Source organism: Arvicola amphibius, chromosome 10 (genome assembly GCF_903992535.2).
Source record: "Arvicola amphibius chromosome 10, mArvAmp1.2, whole genome shotgun sequence".
In the NCBI taxonomy this organism is placed as follows: Eukaryota; Metazoa; Chordata; class Mammalia; order Rodentia; family Cricetidae; genus Arvicola; species Arvicola amphibius.
The window spans coordinates 5,647,499-5,669,874 of record NC_052056.1 but is presented as its reverse complement, the minus strand read 5'-3'; the positions used below and the strand labels follow the sequence as shown (position 1 = coordinate 5,669,874).

Sequence of the window (22,376 nt, the reverse complement as noted above, 5' to 3'; positions counted from 1 at the left end):
GCCCTTTCCTGGTCTGTGGGCGGGCTGCTCTACCCACCGTTCCTCAGTGGTTCTGTAACTCTCATTCTCCTTGGTGGAGGTTGGGACTCATGAGTCATCTTCTCCTTTTGGGGACTGTTTCTGGGGATGTGAAACTCGCCCTTTGTCACGAAAGAGAAGACTACACATGCAAAGGATCTTCTGCCTGGGGATGCGGGGTAGCCATTTTCCTTAAGCAGCATCCACAACACCCCATCCACTTGTGTCTCTTGCAAGAGAGCAGGCCTTCTCTGCTTGACGCTCCCCAGAAGACGTGAAAGGAAACATTCTGAAAATGCTGCCTTCAAAAAACCAAGGCAGCGAGGGAGGTCTGTTCTTCACGAATTCAGGAAATCCCCAAAGATTCTCAAGGGCTGCAGGGAGAGTTCCCCTTGGACTACAGATTATGCCATCTCTAATTCTGGCCACAAATAACAGCATTAAAATGTTTGGACCCAGGCCAGTGCCAGGGTTCAGTGAATAAAGACCTGTCCCTAAGCGCAGTCGCCTGAGTTCATCCCTGACTCCCACATGTCGTCCCCTGACCTCATACATATGTACACATAGACACATGTGTCTACACATGCACGCACACACGTCTACACATGCACACACATGTCTACACATGTACACACATGTCGACACACGCACACATGCACATACACTGTAGATATTTATTTTTAAGGAAGCGAAAGTTCCCTTGGACTCCAGGGATGACTTCCATGTTAGCAGTGTCATTCCCAGTGTGCTCCAAACATTTTCCCTCCTGGTTTCCCACCAGCACCTCCTGAGAGTCAGCGCTCACGCATGTCTCCCGTCCTCTATTTCCACCGTGATCTGTTGACAATGGAGCTGCAGAATCCATTTATTTAGGGACTTACGAGCAAGGCACAAATCACGTGACCAGCCTGGAGTCTCCTGGCTCCTCTAAGCTGAACTGGAAGATGTTTGTGTGTATATCTTATCTTGTGCAGAGAGCCCCTGTGTCCAGCTGGCCGGATCCTGCCCCATCTGGGTCCATACAGGCAGAATGCAGGCCAGAGTTCCCCACTCTTGGCACGAGTTCAAGCCTCCAGAGCCTAACTGAACACTTGAAATACAGAACTCAGTTTTCCATAGAAATAACCTTTGCCTGGTTACATGGAGCGACCAGAAACTTGAGAAAAGGCCATCTACTTGGAGAACAGGAACGCCACATGTTACGTCACTCTGAAGTTCTCTGGAAGTGAGTCAGCACATTCAGGGGCTGTGCTTGAATCAGATTTCTGGTTTCGGCTCCAAAGTGTTTTTCTTTAAAAAAAAAAAAAAAAAAAAAAAAAAAGGGCCGATAGGAAGGGGAGATGGCTCAGTAGGTAAAATACTTGTCGCACCAGCATAAAGACCTGAGCTCGGATCTCCAGCACACGTGCAAAAAGCCACCTATAACCTTGTTCCTGGGGATTGACAGAAGTTGGTTTGGGGTGGGTCTTGCCAGTTGAGATGGTTGGCGAGCTCCAGGTTCAGTGAGAGACCTTGGCTCAAAAACAAAAGTGGTAGAGAAATTTGGGTACCAGTCTCTGGCTTCCAGATACACCTGCACACACCTGTATGCACACACACGCACACACGCACGTGCACACGCATGCACGCACCTACACACACACACACACACGTTTGATAAGGTGGACCAACGAGCTCTGTTGACAGTCTGGCAGCTGTCTCTGCTTGGAAAGCATGGTGGTACTTTGGGTGCAGGGTTGAGTATGGCTTTAGGAAAGAAAGGAACGGGCAAGGCCTTCCTTCACTGTGAACACAATGGCTCCTGCCTCTGTGTCTCTGAGGGTCCAGCCTGCCACAGTTTAAACATACAGGGCAATGCACCCGGTGTGAGGTGAATATTGTTAAGAAAGGAGCTCAAGTGGATCACACACAAATGCTGTCTGCGTCGTTTTTTAATAAGGATGGGGACGAACGTCTACAGATTTTGCTATCTTATAGGAGGGGCCTTAAATTTGGGTCTGTGCCTCCTGTTACTGGACACCCACCACCCCAGAGCACCAAGACAGTCTCTGGGGACTCTGTTTTCTTCCCCCAAGTTGCACGTTTCCCTCTGTCTTATTTATTCATTTGGGATCCTAGCCACACGTTCTTCAGAAAACTAGCCTGTTTTGAGCCCGTACAAGATTCTCCTTAGGCTAAGACCACATGCTGCAGTCCAGCCAGGGGCCACACAGGGAAGAAGCCCAGAGTGGCTTCCCAAGGCTACCTGACTCATCACCCTGCATATACCTGTGGCCTAGAGCCACACACACAGCCCCGCACAGCCCGCACCGTGTGGAAGCAGCAGGGAGGCTGGGGTCTGGGTGCTGACATCAGAGGAGAGGTGGCATTGGGGTCCCCAGTCCCTGCTCACCAGTTTTCTAAGGAAGAACAGGTGGGCTGGATACCTGAGGCCCCCTGGTAGTGACACGTACTAAATAGGGGTGCTCGCAAGCTCTCCCTGCACAGGTCTGAGGGTGCCTGAGAGGAGAGACCATCAGGTTGGTCTCTTGGTACCCTGGCACCCTCTAAGCACTCCCTGTTCTTCACACTGCACCCTTAGTCTGTCGCCATGCATGTCTGGTGACGCAGTTCTTTGCTTGGCGGTTCACATGTCACTGCAGCAGACCCAGTGCCCTGGGCAAATAACATCCTCACCTCACCCTTCTCAAAATCCTCCAGAGCGGGCCACCCTAGTATCTCTTGGTTCTTCAACAGGTAATGTGTGACCGGTCCCTGACCCAAACACACTGTGGCCTCCTCAACAGGCTATGTGCCCCCCCCCCCAACACGCACACTGTGCTGCCTCCCACAGGTATCCACAGAGACGGCGAGCTCCCAGACTGCACACAACTTGCCTCCTGTCCTTTGTCATAGAGATGTCCACTGAGAACAGGGAGGCTTCACTGTTACCCCTCAGGAACCGCTGACGTGGATAACTGCTCTTCAGCAGACCTGTGAATCTGCTGTGCTAGCCTAGTGCCTGACAGGATACCCAGTTCATATGTGACGAGTCCCTGAATAGAGGCTGAGGCAGGAGGATTGCTGAATTCCAGGCTAGGGCCAGCCTGGGCTAACAGTGTTATTGTGTGCCAGAAAGAGAGAGAGAGTGGGGGGAGGGAGGGAGGGAGGGAGAGAGAAAAAAATGAAAGACAGAATGAATGAGATGCTCTCTTTAAATGACTTCAGGGGACAAGGTAAGCAAAGAGAAAGGATAGGATATTGTCCAACACACAGGTCCCCAAAAAGGATTAGTTATTTTATTACTGTTCCGCATGCATTTATTAGTGAATATTTATGGAGGTCCATTGTATCCCAGAACTCTCATTTACCAGGTCCTCAGCAGAGGAGAGATCCGGATAGAAGGAGGGGGCAGTAGGGGAGGGTTCACCACCCTTCCTAACTTCTGGACTCAGCAGGTTGCTCCTGCCGTCTCTTCCTCTTCCCACAATTCCCACCCCAGGAGCAAGAGCCATCACACCTTGTCTTCTGAGTCTCCTCGAAGGTCACCACCTCACTTTTGTCTTCTTAGCCCAGAGGAAAGGCATTGCCGTGCCTATTACACAGAAAGAAAAACCAAGGCCTGCGCATCTCGGAGTTGTGGCCGCTCCTCAGACCCCCTCACTGTCTTCCCAAGACCCACAGAATCATTCTGCATAGATACATACTTCTGTGGAAGTGCGATAAGTTAGAGGAACCGTAAGTGAGACTGGGTGGCTTTAGTGTAATCCAGAGCCCAGGAATTTGGCCAGAATGCAAGACAATCGTGGAGTCAGAGGCGGCTGCAAGCAACAGACTGGGTTCCCTGTGGCCACTAGAGAAAACCCACGTGTGACTATTAACTTGCAATTTATTAAAACGATGAGATAAGAATGACTTCTGGGGAACAGCAGGATGGACGGCCTGGAGCACCATCCAAAGCATGCACAGGTCACGCAGATGCAGAACACCCCTAAGCTTGGGTGGAACCAGCAGTTCCCACCCAGGAAGAATGCCATGCTGCTGGGTGCCAGCCTGCGGAGCTCTGCTATGGAACAAAGGGATTATTCTGCTTCATTGTCAAAATGCAGTATTTATTGTTAAAATACTCTTGGGAATTAAAAGGGGCCTGTATGAATCATAAATATTTGCATGCTATTAATGTTTGGACAAAAGCGTTGGACAGGCTAAGTTGGGAGAACGTCTTTTCCCATGAAAAGCGGTGCTTCGAATTACAGTCCATATTTAATTTCAGCTCGTCCATTGCTAATCTGAAATCTCAGTGCCTGCTGGGCATAACCCTTTCGGGCCCTCAGAGCTCCAGGAGGCTGGGGAGAATGGGTGGATCTGGAAGCTCTTGCACAGGACTCCTTACTGATGCCAGCCTCTGAACATTCTGCCTGTGGCCGCCACTGTCCCTCCCAGGGGTCCTGTCTCTGAAGAGACTGACCCAGGTGTGAGACTTTACCAAGGTTTTTATCCAGGGAAAGCAAAACCTGCATTTTATCTCAAGTAATCAACCGTCTCTGAGCCTCCTCCTCTCCAGGGACAAAAGGGGAATAGAGCCCCAGCAGACACACACCTCTAAGTGAGTTGTTTGCAACTTCTCTGCCCTCAGGGGAGGTTTGACAATGCCCGTGGATATTTCAGACTGTCATGACTGAGAAGGTGGGGGTGTGGGGGCGGTCACTGGTATGTGCATCCAACAATGCACAGCACAGCCACTGCAGGGTGGCTCTAAGTGTCAGTGGGGGACAGATGATCTGCTCTCAGTGAAAAGTTGGTAGAATCCACTGCCTGGTGGGAAGACAGCCCTGGAAGAGGGACTCACTGGCAGGGATCTAGGCAGTGGGTGGTTACTGGTCAGCCAGCCATTGGCCCACTGAAGATACCACTGGGCAGAGCCGGATTTCTGGTTTGGGGGAAAGTCACTGAAGCTCACTCAGGGCTTCTGGATACATTCTTACTGATTGATTGATTGATATTGATTGATTGATAGATTTATCTCCCCAACCCCACCCCAAGACCAGGCTTGTCTGGAACTCAATATATAACCTTCTGGTTATATATTGAACTTCTGGTCCTCCTGCCTCCACTTTTTTATTCAGTGTAGATATCACAGATTTAAAGTTTCGTAGATTTTCAAGGAAGGTAAAGAGTGTGAGGGAGGAGGGGCAAGAGAGAGATTCTTGACAACCGTGGAGAGTGGTGGGCCAGGTCGGGGTGGCCCCAGTATGGCCATGATTTTAGTTTTAGAGTTGGTTTCTGTTGGGGAGGGGATTCTGCACTGAGGAGGGTGTTTAGCAGATCTCTGGCCTCAACCTTCGGGTGCTATGAGCCCCAATTCAGTCTGTGATAATCAAACATATCTGCTGCCCTCATCAAATTTCCCCAGGGGTGGCAGCTCATCCCAGCTGTGAAGCACTAAGAGGCTCATCAACATTGATCACCTACTAGGAAAGGATGAAGAGGACCTGCCCCTGGGGTAGCAGCTCAAAGGACCTTTACCGTAGGTTCTGGAGGTGCCATTTAAGAAGACAAGCAGCCTTAGGAATGAACCTGGTTCAGATAGCTCCTCACCAATAATAGGGAAATGGACAGAAGAGTGAGATCTGAATACTGCACATACGTTGTCGAGCACAGTGCACACAATGCCTGACACAGTGCACACAATGCCAGACACAGTGCACACAATGCCCAACACGCTCCACACAATGCCGAACACGCACCATACAATGCCTGACACAGTGCACACAATGCCTGACAGTCCACACAATGCCCAACACACTCCACACAATGCCGAACACGCACCATATGATGCCGAACATGCCGCATACGATGCCAAACACAGTCGTGTGGACTGGCATTGTAGAAATGCCAAACACACTCCAAACAATGCCGAACACACGCCATACAATGCTGAACACACGCCATACTATGCTGAACACACACCATACAATGCTGAACACACACCATACAATGCCAAACACGCTCCATACATTGTTGAGCACAGTCCACACAATGCCAAACACAGTCGTATGGACTGGCATTGTATAAATGCAAAACACACTCCATACAATGACAAACACACGCCATACAATGACAAACACACGCCATACAATGCTGAACACACTCCATAAAAAGATTTCAAATAGAAAGAAAGATGTCTGGGAAGATCCATGGCCAGAACTCTGAGCGAATACTATGGGCTCAGGACTATGAATGGTCCACCATGAGGGGAGCCATTCTCCCTCCAAACGGCCCCTCCCTTCTCGCCTTGTCCGTGAAGATCTGATGAGGATGCAGAATTCTGTGTGGCTCCTTCCTTTGCATGAGGTGACTTGATTAGAGACACACACTTTCCTAGGGGACACTGGCCAGCCCTCTCATTCACTGGACCTGGGCCTCCTGGATCAGGTGTTGGGGAGGCAGGACGGCTGGGCCATGTGCCTCCGAGGAAGGTCTTACATCTCTAAAAGCAGGGAGCACTTCACGTCAGAAGATAAGCTCAAATTCGCTCACAACGTCTATGAGGAAAGCAGAGTTTAGGTGGCTTCTGAGAGACTACTTCCTCCCCTGTTAGGAGGTCACAGGAAACCCACTGGGAGTCCGGAATTATAACACGAGCCTCTCATAGGAGGCTGCTGGGATTTCTTTACACTCCATGCACCCATGCAAGCTGGCAGTCTGGTTGGACCAAATTCGGTCAGAGCAAATGGAGTTCCTAAATGGGACGGGCTGCCCAGTATAGGCTAATAAAGTCTGGGCAGTGAGCTGGGATCCCAAAGAGTCCGTGCAGTGTGAAACTAACCATTAACTCCATTCTCCCTGACTGGGAGAGTCACGGCAGAATCAGCCATGGAGGACAGGCACTGCTGAAACTCACCAAGGCGTGTTTATAAACACAGGCAGCGTGTTTATAAATGTGAGCAGCCTATGGGTCCCCACTCCCTGCCAGGCAGCTGTATACTGGGACATTTTCACAGACAGCACGCTCATCCATTCTTGCTAATTTGCTTGGCTGAGGCTTCATATGAGAAGATACTATCAGCATAGACTCAAGCAATCTTCGAGAACATTTTGATCCAAGAAGTCTCCCAAAGGAAGTATAAACACACGAATACAAACCCCTGGGTAAGGACCAACAACCGAACCTGCAGAGTACACACCACTGCACAGTTACAGCGGAGTAGGTCCCACATCTGTGGATCCCACGTCTGTGGATTCAAGCAATCACAGATGACAAACACTTGGGGGGAAACCCATTTGTACTAAACGTGTGGGCTTTATTTTTCGTTATTATTCCCCAAACAATGCCACAGCAACTACTTATGTGTAAGTGATACTCTGTTAGCTACCGTAAGTAATCTAGGCATGATGTAAATTATATTAGAGAGTGTGCAGGGTCATTTACAAAGGCTGCACCATTCTGTATGAATAGTTTGAGCAACTGCAGATGTCTGAACTTAAGGGAGGGGTTCTGGACCAACCTTCCATAGACACCAAGGGTGACTGCACACAGTCATTCTTAAACACCCCTTACTGTCCTCAGCTTGTTTGTATAGTCACCAGCAGGGAGGGACAATTCAGCAGACATTACACCCACCATCTCTGCTTCAAAAAAAAATCCTGAAAGACAGAATATATTCTTCCATAACCAGCCTCCTCCACCCTCCTTGTACCTTAGCAGCTAACACATGCGTGCGCACACGCGTGCACACACACACCACACACGCACATACCGCACACACACCACACACATACCACCCACACACACACACACCCACACACACATAACACACACACACCACACACATACCACCCACACACACACACCCCCACACACACATAACACACACACCACACACACACACACACATAACACACACACCACACACATACCACCCCCCCACACACACCCACACATAACACACACACACCACACACATACCACACACACACCACACACATACCACACACACACACACACACACACACGGAAGAAAGAAAGCTGATTTATTAAAATGAGCCACATTGAATAGCTAGCTGGATCACTGTTTATGTCTATGACGCTGTCATAACAGGAAGCTCTAAAAGTCACTAGACCATTATTTCTCTCCGAGGCACTTTCTGATGGGCAGGCAGTCTTCATTCCTGGCTCACTAAGAAGCCCTGCTGCCCAGGAAGGGCGGAGGACGGCTCCATAGAGGGGCAGTTTCTGCACCACAACTGAAAAATTCTATTCATGCAAATGACCTCAACCAAGAAAAGCTGCTGCATGACACACCATCCTGGATGCCTGGCATTTTGTTAAAAACCAGCAAGGAAAGTCTGACGGAGTAGAGCAGGTCGCTACTGTGTTCCCACAGGGATGAGCGCGTGGTGAGCTGCTCCTTCTTCTTGCTAAGGCTCTTCTGACCAACCCAGGCTTTCAGCCGGACGAGAAGAAGCTCGCTTGAGAAAAGTGTTGCTAACTCTTTTACTGTCAAATATAAAATCTTGGTCAGACAGGCAGAGTCTGCCTCAGTTCCGGGTGGAACTTGTGACCTGCCGTGGAAAGGAAGTATTTGATGGGGCCAGCTGGGGCTTGTTCTCTGAGAGGCCCTGGGTTTGTTTAGTTTTGTCTGTTTTTATTTTTATTTTGGCCTGTTTTATCCCATTTGTTCACAGATAAATCTGAGGGAAACGGACCTTACTACACGCGCTATTACAAATTCTAAATGGAAAGCCAGGAAGAAAAAGGGAGAAAATGGACATTTGATTTGAATGCAACTCATATATTCCCTTTTACTTGCTTTATCTAGGAGACCCAACTGCCAGTTTCTATTGCTTACCTACAATGTTCTCCATGAAACATCACTGGGGCTGGCAGTTGGATTTTTCCTTCTTCTAGTAAATGAATTGGCGATCAAATAAAGAATGATGTGGATCTATGATAACATTGTGAGTCACTCAGACCAGCTCTCCGGTAAAAGCCACTACATAAAGACGCCCCTCCCTGTTCAGAGGATAAGTACAGTTTATCCTTCCCCAAATGCTTCTCCACCACAGCCTTCCACTGAGCTGAGAGACAACATCCCCATTTCGTACCCAGAATCCTGCAGAAGGGGAACGAGACTGCCTTAAGAAACCAACATTACACAAATACGAAAGAGCCTAGATTGTGACAGGATAAATATTATGTCTGGGAAGACGTCCACAGCAAGAGTCGAGGAAGGAATTTCACTTCAGCAAAGGACTATTTTCAAAACGGAGCAAGTTCCGAGCTGCCGGGAGGTCAGGGTAAACAGCAGATCCCACTGAGAAGTGAAACCCTTTCCCGACAGAGCACAGAACACTTGGTTTCACGGTGAGTGCCACTACAGCCTGGGCGGATGGTCACTGGGGAAGAAACCTCACTGTCAAGGACAGAGGGCCTGCAATCCTGTGTAAGTGATTGCATTCACCCACATGCTAGGGCTTCACCGAAGGCCTGGATTAGCCTTTTAAATTCTGTAGGTTCCTAACTCCTACAAACCAGGTCCCGAGTCTACCGCGGTCACCAACATAAGAGAAGGGCACAGGAAAGTGTTAGCCGTGTGGCTCCCTTGTATATTTGTTTTCTGGGTATCTGTAGAGCATAAAGCTTGGTGCTAAGCTGGTGTTCCACATTCCCAATGTGCACATTTCGGCATCTCCACATCCCAGAAGATCTACAAACAAACTCCGGAAATTTCAGCGCGGCACACAGAAATCCGTGCACGCAGGAGCTTCTTTCATTCTCGGGAAGTCTTTCGGAGGATTTTCAGAATTATCTATGACATCTCCCAAAGATTAAAAATCACATTCTTAGAACAAATGTTAATTGGTCATGGTTTCCCTCCTCACAACACAGTTGTTGATACATTTGATAGTTGTGTGCTTTGGTTCCCAGTGAAGTCACTGAAGCTATATTCCCTGACGGATCAATTCATTGGCAGCTAATAGAATACTCTAGGAGGGAAGAGGCATTTTCAGACACTACTGCTAAAGTTCCTTAAAGGTCTTCCACCTCACTCTGTGGGGAGCGTTCTCGTCACGGGAACCTACTGGTGACAGTTGTAGACAGGGACAAGCGCTCAGGTATTTAACCTCACGGAGGAGCGTTCTTGTTGACCCTGAACTTGGAGGTGACTGATAGTCTCAGGCCCTGTGATTAAAACAATTGTTCTGACAACCACTTGTGTCCCTTCCTAACCTCTGGACTTCAGTAGGTCTTGCAGGACTCCCATATCTCACCCCACCCCCAACTGGGGGCAGCTCTCTGTGAAAGTCACTGCAAGTCAACAGGCAGATCGGAAACCAAAGAGAGAAACATTCCTGGGGTGAGATACTAGATCTCAGCTACCTGGACAGCAAGGGGAAGCAGGGGGAAGTCAGAGGCCAGGGAAGAAGCTGGAAGCTGCAGCCTTGGCCTTCAACAGTGCTCACAGGGCCTGTGATCAGCCTTGCCTTAGGAGCCAGACAGGCAGGTTCTCCCAGTCACCGGCTGAACCTGAGGTTAGGAGCTGTGGCGTTGGCCACCAGCCAGCACCAGACAGATCCATTTCTTGGAACAGAGAAAAACCCTTCCTTGGGTAGCTCTGGCAGTCTCGGTGGGGGTCACCAACACCCAACGTCTGGCATCTGACGAAATAAAGGGGGCACCCTTACGTAGATTCTCTACTTTTCACTCCACACCGAGCATCCAGGCTCCTTGGAGAACCCATCATTGACAACTCAAAACTGCCCTTAAGATGTGTGCATGGATAAAAAGCCAGACCTCTGGGTCAGTCTGTGAATGCCAAGGGCCATATTTTTAGACACATTTTAGAAAACAGAAAACGAAAGAGCCGAGTCTTAATATCCCTTAATAAAACATAATGAAACTTTAAAAGGCAAGGCTCAGCCAGAGGGATTAGGACTAATTGTTAGAATTAGAGAGAGCTTGGAAAGGAGAGAGAGAGAGAGAGAGAGAGAGAGAGAGAGAGAGAGAGAGAGAACAAGGTGGGGGTTGTCTACTACCAGGCTTTGATGATGACACAAAAAAAGGAAAATAAAATTAAATTTTGTGACTACAAAGTGAAATTATGAGGCAAAACTATGTTCAGCCTCCCAAGAGCTCACTTGTCTTACATTATTGACATAAAAAAATTTAAACCATAAAACTCAAGACCAGTGTTATATACAGTAACGGTAACTGGGTCAAGTGGTCAATTAGTGTTCCTGAGTTTTAATGATTTACTATCAGGCATGGCGAGGAGAGCCTGTTCAAATCGATTATAATCCTCCTTTTTTTTAATTTTGCATCTGATTAATTTTTTTCATTTCAGGGTATGAGAAGACAACCTGGCCTTGATGTTGCTGTTTTCTTTTGGGGGGTTTATGCAAACTCAAGTGCACACTGGCACGAATCAGGTAGCAGAATGTAAACAGCCCACACCTTGGGGAAACAGTCCGCCGTTCCTCAGGTAAACACCAGCGCCTATTAGTCACCCACTCAAAACAGAAATGACCAAAGAGAGATGGGGACCAGCCCTCGGCACCACAAAAGGAAGCATTGCTGCTTTCAAAACCCACTCTTCGCCGTCATCAACCTATTCTGACGGGTGTCGGAGTCACCACGCAGCTCCCTAATGGAAACGTCACTGGAACGGGCCAGGAAACAGTCTTCAAACCCCCCATAGCCAAGCAGGACAAAAAGATTCATAGACGCCTACGGGTAGAACCACACTTTCTCTGGCAACCAAGCTATTCCCAGCTAGCCGTTTCTAAACCGGGCACCTCCTAAGCCCAGTGAAGGTCACGGCTAGGCAGGTGGGGGCCTGGCTGTGGGGTCATTGCTTCTTCTTGGCTTCCCACCCTCTTCATGATGCTTGCTAAACACAGGCCTCTGAACCATAATGCGAGGTCCATTTGCTCAAAGACAGACTTTCGCTATAACAAGTGAACCCACTTAACGACACACGCTCACAGCATCACCGGCTTTCAGTAAGAGGACAGACGCCTCTCTGAATCACCCTATTATTAGCATAGTAGTGTGAACATTAATTTTCAATCACATTATAGGGGTTTTTTTTCCCAGCTGTGATTTCATTATGAAAATGGCCCGGACATCTAGGCTAGCAGCACAACAGCCCAGATGCCCATACACTTACCCTCTCCTGTCTCCCACTAAGAACAGCTTCTCTAGGTTTTCTGGACGCCTTTGTAGACAGGCGTGATGAAGACACCTTTGCCTGCGCTTTTCTACATTTGCCAGTCTGGTTGTTTTGTTTTGTACTGCGGACCGGACAGAGGGCCTTGCATATGCTGGGCAAGGGCTCTCCACTCAGCTGCAGACATGACTGACCCCTTCCTACTTCTTCTCCAATGCAGGAACTATTACTGCTACTGAGACATGTATCCTTCCTTTAAGCTAGGAATACCTCTGATGGCCAGGCTTGTTGAGCGCTACATTACAAAAGTGAAACTTTAAACCAGGTCCACTGCTCTTAAATTTTCACTACTTGTTGATGTTTGTAAAATATGATTTAGGTCCTAGGAAGAGAGATAAAATACAATACTTGAGAAGTAACTGGAAAGTAGAGAAATCTACAGTGAAACAAGATCCCTCTTTCCGCTCTAGTGCTTGATAGATGGTTAAGGGTGAAGGTCAATAAAACTGCCTGCCGACCTGAGCTAAGGTAATGGCTTCTTTGAATAATCAGGTCTCTAACAAAATTAACATCTGAAAGTTAAATGAGCCCCTTTTCTCCCACCAAACTGTAATAGGCTGCAAAAAGAATAAACACATCACGATGGCCATGCTGTTCTCGGTTGTGCTAATATGATTCCGTGTTTGTCCTAGAAATGTAAGCTTGCTTAAAACCATATCATCTAGTGTAAGGATTCCCCAAACCACTGATGTGGCCAGTTGAAACCCTGTCGCTTGTGGTAGAAGCCACAAGTACCATAGGCTGAAGGCTCACGATGCTCACATTGCCCGGCAGTGAACTCTCATTACATAGTCTTAGTTCTCATTATGGTGAGGTTCACTTTTCTCGTTTTAGAAAAATACTGAAGTGTTTTCATAATTCATGCCGGGCACTGGTGGTGCATGCCTTTAATCCCAGCACTCAGGAGGCAGAGGCAGGTGGATCTCTGTGAGTTCAAGGCCAACCTGGTCTACAGAGCTAGTTTCAAGAGAGCCAGGGCTACATAGAAAAAACATGTCTTGAAAAACCAAAACCAAAACCAAACCAAACCAAAACAAAACAAAAAAGTAATTCATTCATGTATTGTGTATTCCAAGTCAGCCCTAAGGCAATTTAGTTATCAAACGTGATAATATAAAATTAGATTCTTGCAGAAGTATTAAATTTCAAATAAACATATTAAAGTTTGATGCGGCATCAATACTAAGAAACTGCTATCCGGTAAGCCTGGGTTTGCTCCCAGGCAAATATGTTTTGGGCTCATCCGTGACAGACGTACCTCTACCACTCCGACCGACAAACCGGAGGTCGTTGAATCTTGCCACTTGGTTCTTCATGGCTGCCGTAGCGTTTCTCAGCTCCGCCGAGTAGTTTTCATCGTTGCCTGCCATGACGGTGACCAGAGTGCCATCCGGAACGTCCCCCAGCGCTACCACCTAGACATCAGTCAAACAAACGCGCGGACATCAGAGCTGCCGCAGGTACACGTCCATGCCATTGGCGTGACAACCGGTCTAAAGTTACACCTATGCTTAATGACACTTCCTGGTTTTCAGAAGAGTCGTTGTTACTTGCGCAGTAACAGGAAGGCTGTCTGTTAATTCCACAGCGCGTAGACGGAGGTGAGGAAGGCAGCGGTGGATCAAAACAAGTAAAGCCATTGAGGTCACACAAAACAGCGGGGACAAGACAAAAGGGGACAGGGACTCTGAGAAGATGCTGCTTCTTGTCAATGTAGTCATCTCTTAAGACCTCATGTTCGTATGTTTGTAGTTTATAATCTAATCCTCCTTTTTAAAAGGATTTATTTTGTTATTTTGAATTAATTGTATGTGTGCGTGTATACATGTAGTGCCCCTGGAGGTCAGAGATGTCAGCACACCCTGGGGTGGAATCGTAAGCAGATGTGAGTCACCTGACAGAGGCTGGGGTGAGCCGATTCCCTGCTGCAGTCTCCTGTGTTCTTTCCTACTGAGCCGTTTCTCCAACCCATCATTTTCTTGCTTGGACCTTCACTGATGTGTCTAACAGGACCTGGACTTAGCAATTTACACTTAGTTCTGTTAAACTTAAAGTTGACTTTTGCTACTGATTTTATTCTATTTTTCCCAAGACAGGGTCTCATGTAGCCCAGGGTGACCTCAAGCTCTTTGTCTAAGAGATGGCCTCGAACCCTGATCTTCCTGTCTCTGCTCTGCGAGTGCCTGGGTTACAGGATGTGTCCCCCACACGGGCAGCTTCCAGGGACCCCAGAAGGATTTAACCTGCCCGCTTGCGGCTGATGTCGGGCATCTCTTTCTGCTTCTATTGGATTCTCACTAGCAGTGGACTAGGAGACAATCCAGAAATGTGCCATTTATTTATTATTGATTACAAAGGGGACGACTTTGGGACAAAGGGGGTTCCAATTTAATTAGCCTCCTCAAACCAAATGTGAGACCTGTGAGCCTCAAACATGTACTATCTGCATTCTGAGGGATCCCATTACTGTCGCTGAGTAGGGAAGGGTTTGTTATATTTTGAAGACAACTGGTAGTTAAACACATTTCATATCCATAAAACAAAAAAAGCACCAATTTTAAATGAAAATACTCTGCAGTACGTGTCTTAAAATTACTTCACAAAATATTATCCACCGTGTGGCTGCTATTTGAATCTTTTTATTTTGTTTTAGAGCGGGGAGTCTCATTAGATGGCCTAGAATGGTCTTGAACTCACAATCCTCTCGTCTTTGCCTGTGAGGCCAGGGCTTACAGGTGTATACCACCAAGCCTGGCATCCTTTGGCTTCAGCAGTGATTTTGAGTTTTGACTTGATTACAGCTCACATTTGTGTGTTCCAATTTCAAAGTGGTCCATGGAATTCAAATCAAAATACCTCAAGTTCAGTTCCCCCCCCCCCCCAATCATTTCTGACCTATGCTGTCAGTCCGTAGTGAAGATGTTGTTATTTATCTGGTCACATGGTCATCCTTAGGTAGGGGCCCTCAAGCTGGCGGCAGCGAACATTTCTCAACACGCTGTTACTTTTTCAGTTATTTCCTGCATACTAGGTGCTGCATAATTTATTAAAGGAATATTTCTGTCTGTCTGTATGTAAAAAGGATGCCACAGATTCGCTAATCTGGGATCAATGTCCAGTCCCTTTGCCCGCCATCCTCGCTGTGTGCTTAGTCATCCCCCTTAGCTGTCCGCGGCCCTGCGGATGACTATCCGGGTGATTTTTTACTCATTGTGGCTGCTCTATCTCCTGGGCTCCAAAGAACATGCCAGGAAATGACCCCAGCTGCCCGGAGAACTGGACGGACAGAACCTAGGACATCACCAGGACACTCTGCTCTGGGTATTGGGTAAGTATCTTGTTAGCTCTTTAATTTTATCTGTCTTAACCAGCTTGCTTTGTGAGACAAGGAGGGAGCCGCTTGCCTCTGTTTTTAACCCTTACATTCCAATTGTTGGACATGCTTTCTACAAGCAGACTTTAAAACACCTATCCTGTAAGCCGTCTGTAATTAGATGTTTATATCCCACCGCAAGTGTTTGATGACCTTTAATTAAGATTGGTAATGTGACAACTCTTTTGTTTCACAGAACATTATTGCAATAAATCTCCCTGATCAGTTAATTGATCATTGTTAGCCTTCCTTTCTGCTCCTACAAAACTCTACTCCTATCAATTCTGCTGTTTTTATTCTCTTTATTTTCCCCCATTTTTTTTTCTATTTTCACTTCTCCCTGCACAATTAGCTCACAGTGTTGAAATGTCCTCCACGAAGACACTTCACTTCCTCAGCCTCATCTGACTGTGGAGATGTAGGCTCTTTAGTTCAATTCTACACCCGCTGGGCATCAGGGTACTGGGTAGACAATTGGGCTTCTAAACAGAAATCTTACTGTTGGGGCCCATATCTCTTAAGAAATTAAAATAAGTACATCCTGTTCCATAAGTGCCCAAAGGCATGCTGAGTCATGGCCCTCCTCCTTCTGTGTCTCAGTGTGCCTCAGTTTACCATCATTGCTCCAGTGCTACGACATTAGTGGGGGGTCAACCCAGGAGGCCCTCACGGAGAGATGCAGACAGAACAAAAGGGCCATGGTGCCTGTCTAAGAAAAGGTTGCTGATGTTGGAATTCAAAAGTCTAAAAATCAGGAGTTTAAATTTCATCACCCCTATTTTTAAAGGAAGTGGGAAGGGGCATCCTGGAACTCAGTTGTTACTACTTTGTCTTTTTGATTTATCTCCCAAGAGTTTTTGTGGGGAAGGGAAGGAGACAAATTAAATCCAGGAACATTTAACACTCTATTTCATCCAATGATAAGCAGACTTAGACTAGGCTAACTTTTTTTCTTTTTAGATTTAAAACTAAGATGTCTTCCAATTTGATACAGATTTTGTCCATGAGAGGTGATATAAAAGGAATGAAAAAAATCTAACTCCAAACAGAAATAAAAAGCAGCGTCTGCAATAAAAAGTTATAAACAATAGGTAAGGGAAGACAAACATTTACATTTAGCACAGACCAAACAGACAAGAAGGGACTTGCTGGCCAAAGATAGCTCATACTTTGTTGAACTTCTCCGTTCTCCAAGTATCAGGAAGTTGGGCAAAATATCAGCTCTCCTCTATGCTCTAAGGACCTCCCAGCCCTGTTCTTGGCTAGCCTGTTCATAATCGGAAACTGGCGTTTTTCCGACAACTTTATGGTTGAAGTTACAGCTACAATTCATTTGCTGCAAACTCCTTAACCGTCCAGAGTTTCAGAGTGGGCTGCGAATAGAACACAGAATTCACCTGAGATGGCATTTAATGCGTAGCTAGAGACCATGATCTTCCTGCCAGAAAATTATTTGTTCCTTTTTTCAAAAAAAAAAAAAAACATATTTCATCCTGCAGCAGCCAGGGTCTTGGAACTCCCTGTTGAAGGCATGCTTATCCCCTGTGTATCAGGACCTAAACACACCGCTCTGCTACAGTATTGCAAAAGCGGCTGCAATCACCTAAACAACTTTGTTGCTGCTGCTCCTGCCAATACAGCATAGCATGTAGCAGACTTCACAATTTCTCATCTGTGAAGGGTTTCTCCTGTGAAGGAGCAAAGAGGGGTGGAGGATAGGTGGGAAAACCAGTTAGGACAATTTAAATCTATTTTCAAGAGAATTCATGAATTTAAATCTCCTGATAATTCTTGAAGATTAAAGCAGAGGACTTAACAAAATTCCAGAAGCTTCCCGAAGATGTTATTCTCTGGGGATGGACTCCATCACAGCTTCACATAATCTGGTTTTTATCATGGGGAATAAGATAATTCCTACAGGATTAACCACTAAAGAGACTCCTGAGATATAATTGAAATCCAAATGGAGAGAAACATTTTGGGTGAGAACTGTTTCAGGGCGTTTGGTAGGGGCTGGTACACACAGGGACCAGGGAGGACGAGAAAATGAAGCTAGGATGCTGTTCTATTTTGAAGTCCAGCTTCCTCTTAAATGCAACCTGTACATCTCTGCCTCTGAAACCCCTATGTACCGGCTCAGTCCAGCCGGCGCTGAGCTCCAGAGGGGCCTTCTCTGTGGGACCGAGTGCTGACAGATATTAACCAAGTGGTCTGATTTTTCTGCTGCCCTGTCCTTCCCCCCATGTGCTCTCAAGAGACCCACTTGACTTCCACCTTGACCTTTGTCATGGCTACCGGCTGTCACTCAGGAACACAAACCGAGATTCTTTTAGAAGTGGGTTTTCCAAAATCATTTATAAAACGGAGCCTCTATGGCTGTGATTATTTTTGCTAAAAGGAATTTTCCGCGGTTTCTAAAAGCAGTATGCATGGTCTTTCATTCTTTTGAAAGAAAATAAACATTTCCATGTGGTAGCAAGCTCAAGAGTTTTCATTGCTTCAACTCTGAAGACAATTTTTAAAAAATCCATCATTTAGTGTCTTGATAAACTGGGGTCCCTCACAGTAAAAGAAAAGAAGCACCTTGAAAAACTCCGAGTACACCCCCAAGGAAGTCCCTTTAACTCTGCTCCGCAGGTAAACCTACCTTAAATGGTCCCTTTGTTGACTACAAAAAGCTTGATTTCTCTCTGCTGACAGTGACCTCAGGGCTGAGCCCATTCAGGTTCTCTCTCACGGTGAGCAGAAGACACCACCATCTAACAACGTTTCTCTGAAAGAATTGGGGTGGCTTTCCAAAGAACTGAAAGGCAGGAAAGCCAAGTGCCTGTCTGCCCTCTGACCCTCAGTCCGACCCCTACCATTTAAAAAGTTGCTTTCAAAAACTGATGAAAGCGGCAATTCTATAGACAGAGAAGATTGTGAAATCTGCTTCTGTAATTTTGAAAATATGGATGGTGATTTTAGCATAAAAAAGAATTTGGACAGCACTTTTCAAAAAAGTTAGCATTATTCATTGTAATTAATTCAAGGTCCAGCTGAGGCCTGGAACTACGAAAAACTTAAATTTATTTCCCTCCTAAAGGGGTCAGTTCTTCATCTACCCCTCCCCCCCACACACCACCACCACCACCACCACCACCACCACCACCACCACCACCACCACCACCACACACACACATAAACCCCAAACCCGGCAGCTCTGCTCTACAGCTTGGCTATTCCTCCTTTATCAGCCTTTTAAAAGAACAGGGCCTGACACAGCGGGTGTGATTTTCAGCTTTACCCTTTAAAATCCACCACCGAAGAAGACCAAAGAAGAGAATTTAAATTCCTCAAGCGCCCTGCCAGAGTAGTAGGGTAGTTGTTTTAAAAAACGCCCGGGGTTGTTTATACGTCGCTTCTGGCTTCTGAAGGCCAAGGTTTAAAAGCAACTCAAAGCTAGGGCAAGATCAGAGTGAAAAGTGACCCGAACCAAAGTGAGCTGCCCATTTAAAGTTGCCAGGTCGACATTGCCCCCTCCTCTAACAGAAAAGCCGCCGAATTGGACCATTCCAGGTGTCGGGAAGACACCCCAGCACCTTTCTTGCCCCGGGCTTAATTTTCTGGAGGGTTCCAGAGAAAGCAACAGGATTTGCTACTTGAGGCTTCTGGCAGGAGCAGGCTATAGGCTCAAAAAACTCCTTGGTACTTTGGCAAACTTAACTACGCCTGCAGTGGACTTTGGACATTCTGATTCCTATAGGGCAGTTAAAAAAAAAAAAAAAAGGCGCGCTGGGGATGGGGGTTCCCCTGGCGCTTTCCCTCGTTGCTTTATTTTACTGACCGGAAGGTATTCGGAAGGTATTAAAGCCTCTCTCTCTCTCTCTCTCTCTCTCTCTCTCTCTCTCTCTCTCTCTCTCTCTCTCTCTCTCTCTCTCTCTCTCTCTCTCTCTCTCTCTCTCTCTCTCTCTCTCTCTCCTCTCTCCTTCATTTGAGAATTTGAGAAACACAAAACTGTCTGGGTGTTCATCCAGAGGTCCGGGAAGCCTACGAATGAAGACGGATTTGTCCTCTCCAAGGTTTTTAACTTTTTTTAGTTTATAGCAAAAGTAGATGGTAGATGTTCTGGGATTATCTTGACTTTAAAACAAACACCACCACCAACAACAAAACCCTCTTGGATGCCTCTGTGGCTGACTAAGGTGGGTCCCTCCCAAGGGTCGCCAAGGCAACGCAGCATCCCCACATCCCAAACTCAGTGAAAAGGACCAGAGGCTTCCACAGGCAACACAGGTCTCTGGATGCCGCTTGGCCCCAGCCCTCTAGGCTCACTCCGAGCATTGGCCGGCCTTCTCCCAGCCTCCCACCACCCTCTCCAGGCCGGAGTACCTTGAAAGCGATGGGCAGGGTCTTGTTGCAGCGCCAGTGAGTGGGTAGCACGGAACAGAGGAAGTTGGGGCTGTCGGTGCGCACCAGCTCTCCCGGGTGGTCAGCTAGTACCTCTACCATACTGCGGTCGCCGCTCCTCAGTTTGCTGGCCAGGGCGGCGCCGCCGTCCGGGGCGCCCAGCGGCAGCGCCTCGCTCATCTTGCCGGGGCTCAGCACGGTGGAAGGCGGCGTGAAGCGGCGGCTCGTGCTGGCATCTACGGGGATACGCATCACAACAAGCCGATTGAGTAAGGACCCTGAAAACAGCTCCTACTAGGCGGCAACACAGGATCGTATCTTCTTCAAGCAGCTCCCGGGAGATCAACATACAAGTTCAGGAACCTTTAATACTACCGGAGGGCGGTGGGGAAGGAGGGAGACTAAATTACCAACAGTCCCGAACTGAGTTCTAGTTAGTCGGATCGGCCTCACCCAAACAGGGCTAACAACTGGCCAATTAGTGCATTAAAGAGTGGGCAACCAGAATCCAAAGACGGGTGCCCAAAGGAGCCTCGCTTTCAGAGTTGAAGTTCAGTCTTTGGCTATTACAAACGGTCCCGGAGGCAAAATTCCCGAACACGTTCTAAAATATTTATGCTCAGAACAACAACAATAACAACAAAATGACCAGCAAAAACTAGATTTGCAAGTCCCAGCAGGTAATTGCCTGTCAGTTTGTTTTTCTTTCTTGCAGGTCAGTTTTGTTTAAAGTCCCAACAAAATACAAAACTTAGGAGTGTCTTCCATACAGGGAGCCCCTCTTATCGTAAAAAACTCACTTCGGTTCTCCAAAGCAGGAGCTGCAATATTAAAAGATTGTGCTAGTAATGTATGTGCTCGTATATATAAATATATACATATGATCTACTTCATAAAATATTTACAATTCAATCTGTAGAGAATTTAAACACAACAGAAATCCATTAATGTTCGCTGAAGTCTTTCCTTTTTTTAAAAGTAGCCTTGAAAATCAGATTCAGTAGTTGATAGGCTGGGGTAGAATCACTTGTCGTTATTCTCTCAGTAAATTTTGGACAAATGGTCAGTGCAGAAAATTCAGTTTTACAAAGAAATCTATCTTATCGGGAGGGGGAAAAAAGACAAACTCGATGACGCTCAAGCTAGAGCTTCCCACATCTGAGGACTCAGGTTTGGGAACGTTGGTTAAGTTTGTGGCTGATCCTGTGGTTTGGTGGGAGCTGAGCCGAAGTTGGTTGGGTCACACAGGCAGACGCGCACACTTCGGAAGCTAGCCACTGTCTACATTGGTTGAGTGAGTCAGCTCAGACTCTGGCAGTAGCAAGATGATCTTCCTCCGACGTCGCCCGGCGCTGGCTGGCTGGCTGGCTGGTTTTTCTGCTGGGGCGCACAAATACCCACGAGCGAGCGAGCGAGCACCGTGTAACCGCAGCAGGTGGAGCGGGCCGGGGAGGAAGCGCCGCAGACCAGGAGGCTCGAGTTACATGCGCTCGCGCTCACTCCCACGCACCCTGCCACGCACACGCAACTTCACGGCTCTCCTGGAACCTTGGAAAAGAAACAATCGGAGAAAAGTTCACAGCCGGGAGAGAAGTTGAAACATCCGACCCCAGAAGCCAGTTCATTCAAAAGTGATAAAGGAAAAATAAAATTAAAAGAAAAAAAAAAGAGAAAAGAAAAAGGAAAGAAAAATAAGGAGGTCCAACGCAGATCGAGGAAGAGCCGCAAAGGGGGACTTCCTTGCGTCCCCGGGAGCTCAGGATGGAAGTGGCAGCCGCAGGGCCGGGCAGCGTGGTGCCCTGGCTGGGTCCGGCCGCGGGGCGCCCGTCCTGCCCGCCCGCGCCCGCTGGCTCTATGAATGAGAGTGCCTGGAAATGAACGTGCTTTTACTGTAAGGCCGGCCGGAGGAATTCCATTCCCTCAGCTCGTTTGCATAGGGGCGAGCGGCGCCCAATCACAGGCCTTTCCGGTATCAGGCTGGGCGCGGCCCGCCGCCGCGCTCCTGGAATTGGCCCGCGCGCCCCCGCGCGCTACTGTACGCAGCCCTAGCCCGGACTCGGTGGCAGCCCCTACCGCCCCTTGCTCCGGCACCCACGCAGACCCACGCACGCACATGCACACGCTGCCACGCTTGTCCGAAGCCCGGCCCGGGTGCAGACCCCACTCCCGGAAGCCACGCACGGGGCAGCCACGCTCTGGGTGGGTTTGCAGGGCGCAGTGGCGCAATCGGCGGCCGAGGTCCCGGAGACCCTGAAACAGGAATCAAAAGACCGGTCGGACTTGGGAACCATAAGCCGTTCCCGGAGAAGCCCGAGGCCTGGAGGCCAACGGGAAGGAGACGCCCTGCGAGCCCTGGACTCCTAGTTGCCATCGCGAGGCTCTGG

General features: G+C 47.8%; 1 protein-coding gene across 2 annotated transcripts in view; it reads right to left on the bottom strand.

The window, feature by feature from the left end:
• The window catches only part of Runx1 (RUNX family transcription factor 1), an 88,118-nt gene extending 66,807 nt beyond the window's left edge, over nt 1–21,311 (bottom strand). For both annotated transcript variants that reach the window (XM_038345490.1, XM_038345491.1), the window contains exons 1-2: nt 19,975–21,311; nt 13,489–13,645 (exon numbers count right to left, since the gene is read on the bottom strand). In XM_038345490.1, coding sequence (XP_038201418.1) covers nt 13,489–13,645; nt 19,975–20,244 — 427 coding nt within the window. In that variant the 5' untranslated portion in view covers nt 20,245–21,311. The remainder of the gene's footprint in view (nt 1–13,488; nt 13,646–19,974) is intronic.
• Nucleotides 21,312–22,376: the final 1,065 nt, after the last annotated feature.